Below are 2,952 nucleotides of genomic sequence, written 5' to 3' on the forward strand. Positions count from 1 at the left end.
CTTCCATTTCTAGTTTGTTGAGTATTTTTATCATGAACGTGTGTTGAATTTTATCAAATGTGGAGGGTTTTTTTGCATCAGTTGAGACGGTCATAGATTTTCTTCCTCATTCTATCAATGTTGTATATTACACTGATCAACTATCATATGTAGAACCATCCTTGCATTTCAGCAATAGATCTCTCTTGGGTGAGTGTATAAATCTCTTAATCTGCTGCTAAATTTGATTTGTTAGTAATTTTTTGAGTGTTTTTACATCAATGTTCATAAGGGATATTGACCTGTAGCTTTCTTTTCTTGTAGTGTCTTTGTCTGGCTCTGGTATCAGAGTAATACTGGCCGTATAGGATGAGTTAGGGAGAGTTCCCTCTGAAGGTTACAGTGACCTCGGGATGAACAAAAAATCCTTTACTTGATATAAGGCATCTATGAAACTCTCACAGCCAACACCACACTCCATTGTAAAGACAACACTTTTCCTTGAGACTAGGAACAAGACACAGATGTCCCCTCCCACCACACTATTCAGCCTCATACTGAGGGTCTGAGCCAGCACAACAAGACAAGAGAAAGAAGTAAAAGGCAGGCATATTGGTAATGAAGAAATGAAATGGTCTCTATTCACAGAGGACATGATTGTCCACATAGCACATCCCCAGGAATCTACAAAAGGTCTCCTGGAAATATAAGAGTTTGGCAGGGTTGAAGAATGCAAACTTAAAATAATAATAATTAATTGCAGTTCTATACGGAGGTAGGCAAAAGGACATTTACAGTTATGAGTACATGAAACAGAGCTTATTATTATGTTGTTGTTTGTTTTTTAATAATTTTATTATTGATTTGTATTCTTTGCCTTCTTATTATTGTTATTATTTTGTATCCTTACCTATGATTTATACTTTAGCTAATGATGACTGGTAATTGAACCTACTTTTGCCACCTTTATATAATATTAATAAATAATTGTATTTCAAACTTTTTGTTTAAAAGTATGACTTACAACAAAATAAAAAATGAAAAATAGCATAAATCTAATATAATGAAAACTATAAAAACACTGATGAAATGAACCGAAGAAGACATGAATAAATGGAGAATTAGAGCATCTTCACGGGTGGAGACATTGTGATGTCAGTTACCTTCGCATTGATCTGTACATTCAAGGCAATCCCAATAAAAATAGCAGCAGAATTATTTTTTGTTATCAATAAGCTGAATGTAAAAGTATTTAGAAAGGCAAAGGAGCTCAAATAGCCAACGCTATTGTCATTCTTGCTGTTGGAGACCCTCGTCCGTCTATCTTCCCCTTTACTGCGTTCCTCTGTGGCTGGTGCCCCCTCCTCAGCCGCCTGTGTGTGGGGATGTCCAGCAGCGATGAGCAGCAGTGCGCCAATTTCAGCCCCTGCTGCCCAGCCTCTGACTCTGGGATTCAAACCATCCCTTGCAACGTCAGGGAGAACAGCTGGCAGTGGAGCACGGCAGGGCAGGTGGGGCTGCCAGCGCTCCCCCACTCCAGATGTTTCCAGGGGTGTTTGCTTAGGAAACACACACAGGGCAGGGGGCCAAGCCCCTCTTCAACAAAACAGACTTTTTACAAGCAGCAGACTCTTTCCTGGAAATAAACCAGAGGAAATACGGGCGCCCAGGACTCAGCTCAAAATATCAACAAGGAAAGGAGGCGTGGGGAGCCTCCTGCTTGGAAAACAAACACCAGGAGGGTATAAAAGCCAACAGCCCTAGGCATCTTACACACTCACACTCACTCACACACTCACACACACCCCCTCCTCCTGCCCCACTGCCCCACCATGGCCACATCCACCCTGTCCGTCTGCTCCAATGACCTGAGCTATGGCAGCCGTGCCTGCCTGCCCGGCTCCTGTGACTCTTGCCCGGACTCCTCCTGGCAGGTGGACGACTGTCCAGAGAGCTGCTGTGAGCCCTCCTGCTGCACCTCCACCTGCTGTGTCCCCACCTGCTGTGTCCCCAGCTGCTGCCAGCCCTCCTGCTGCACCTCCAGCTGCTGTGTCCCCACCTGCTGTGCCCCCAGCTGTTGCACCCCGACCTCCTGCCTTACCCTTGTTTGTACCCCAGTGAGCTGTATGTCCAGCCCCTGCTGTCAGACGACCTGTGGGCCAAGCCCCTGCCAGTCAACCTGCACCAGCTCCTGCATGTCCTTGTGCTGCCAGCCCTCCTGTTGCACCTCCTCCCCCTGCCAGCAGGCCTGCTGTGTGCCCGCCTGCTGCACACCTGTCTGCTGCAAGCCCCTGTGCTGTGTGCCTGTCTGCTCTGGGGCCTCCTCCTGCTGCCAGCCCACCCCCTGCACCTCATCCTGCTGCAGACCCTCCTCCTGCGTGTCCCTCATCTGCCGCCCCGTGTGCAGGCCTGCCTGCTGCGTGCCCGCCTCCTCCTGCTGTGGCCCTGCCTCCTCCTGCCAGCCCAGCTGCTGCCGCCCATCCTCCTGTATGTCCCTGCTCTGCCGCCCCGTGTGCTCCGGCCCGGCCTGCTGTGTCCCCACCTTGGCCCAGACGTCCTGCTGCTGAGCAAACATATCCTCCAGGACCAGCCTGGCTGAGTTTTCACCCTGTGACTGTAGTCCTCCCAGCCGCCCCTCAGTCTGGTCCTGAGCTGTGTCAGGTGGCTGCCCCCACTCAGGACGGGGAACCTCAGTCTCCACTAACCTGACCTGACCTCTGCCCTCAGGACCCCTGGACCTCACTGCTCCCTGGGCTTCTGCCTCCTTGCCGCCGCGTGTGCTCCCGCCCGGCCTGCTGTGTCCCCGCCTCGGCCCAGACGTCCTGCTGCTGAGCAAACATATCCTCCAGGACCAGCCTGGCTGAGTTTCCACCCTGTGACTGTGGTCCTCCCAGCCGCCCCTCAGTCTGGCCCTGAGCAGTGTCAGGAGGCTACCACCACTCAGGACGGAGTCCCTCAGTCTCCACTCACCTG

The 2,952-nt window shown here is 50.5% G+C and overlaps 1 protein-coding gene across 1 annotated transcript; it reads left to right on the forward strand.

The window, feature by feature from the left end:
• Window positions 1-1,811: 1,811 nt before the first annotated feature.
• LOC102263327 (keratin-associated protein 10-12) lies at window positions 1,812-2,546 on the forward strand. The gene is made up of 2 exons (XM_014544164.1): window positions 1,812-1,943; window positions 2,034-2,546. The coding sequence occupies exons 1-2, from the start codon at window positions 1,812-1,814 to the stop codon at window positions 2,544-2,546; spliced, it is 645 nt and encodes a 214-aa protein (XP_014399650.1).
• Window positions 2,547-2,952: the final 406 nt, after the last annotated feature.

Source organism: Myotis brandtii, unplaced genomic scaffold, assembly GCF_000412655.1.
Source record: "Myotis brandtii unplaced genomic scaffold, ASM41265v1 scaffold35416, whole genome shotgun sequence".
NCBI classification, from domain to species: Eukaryota; Metazoa; Chordata; class Mammalia; order Chiroptera; family Vespertilionidae; genus Myotis; species Myotis brandtii.

Excerpts from the sequence above, each read along its gene's own strand:
- LOC102263327 (XM_014544164.1), top strand. The coding sequence starts at position 1,812 with ATGGCCACATCCACCCTGTCCGTCTGCTCCAATGACCTGAGCTATGGC. Across the intron at positions 1,944-2,033 it reads GTCCAGAGAGCTGCTGTGAG|CCCACCTGCTGTGCCCCCAG; the intron begins CCCTCCTGCTGC and ends AGCTGCTGTGTC.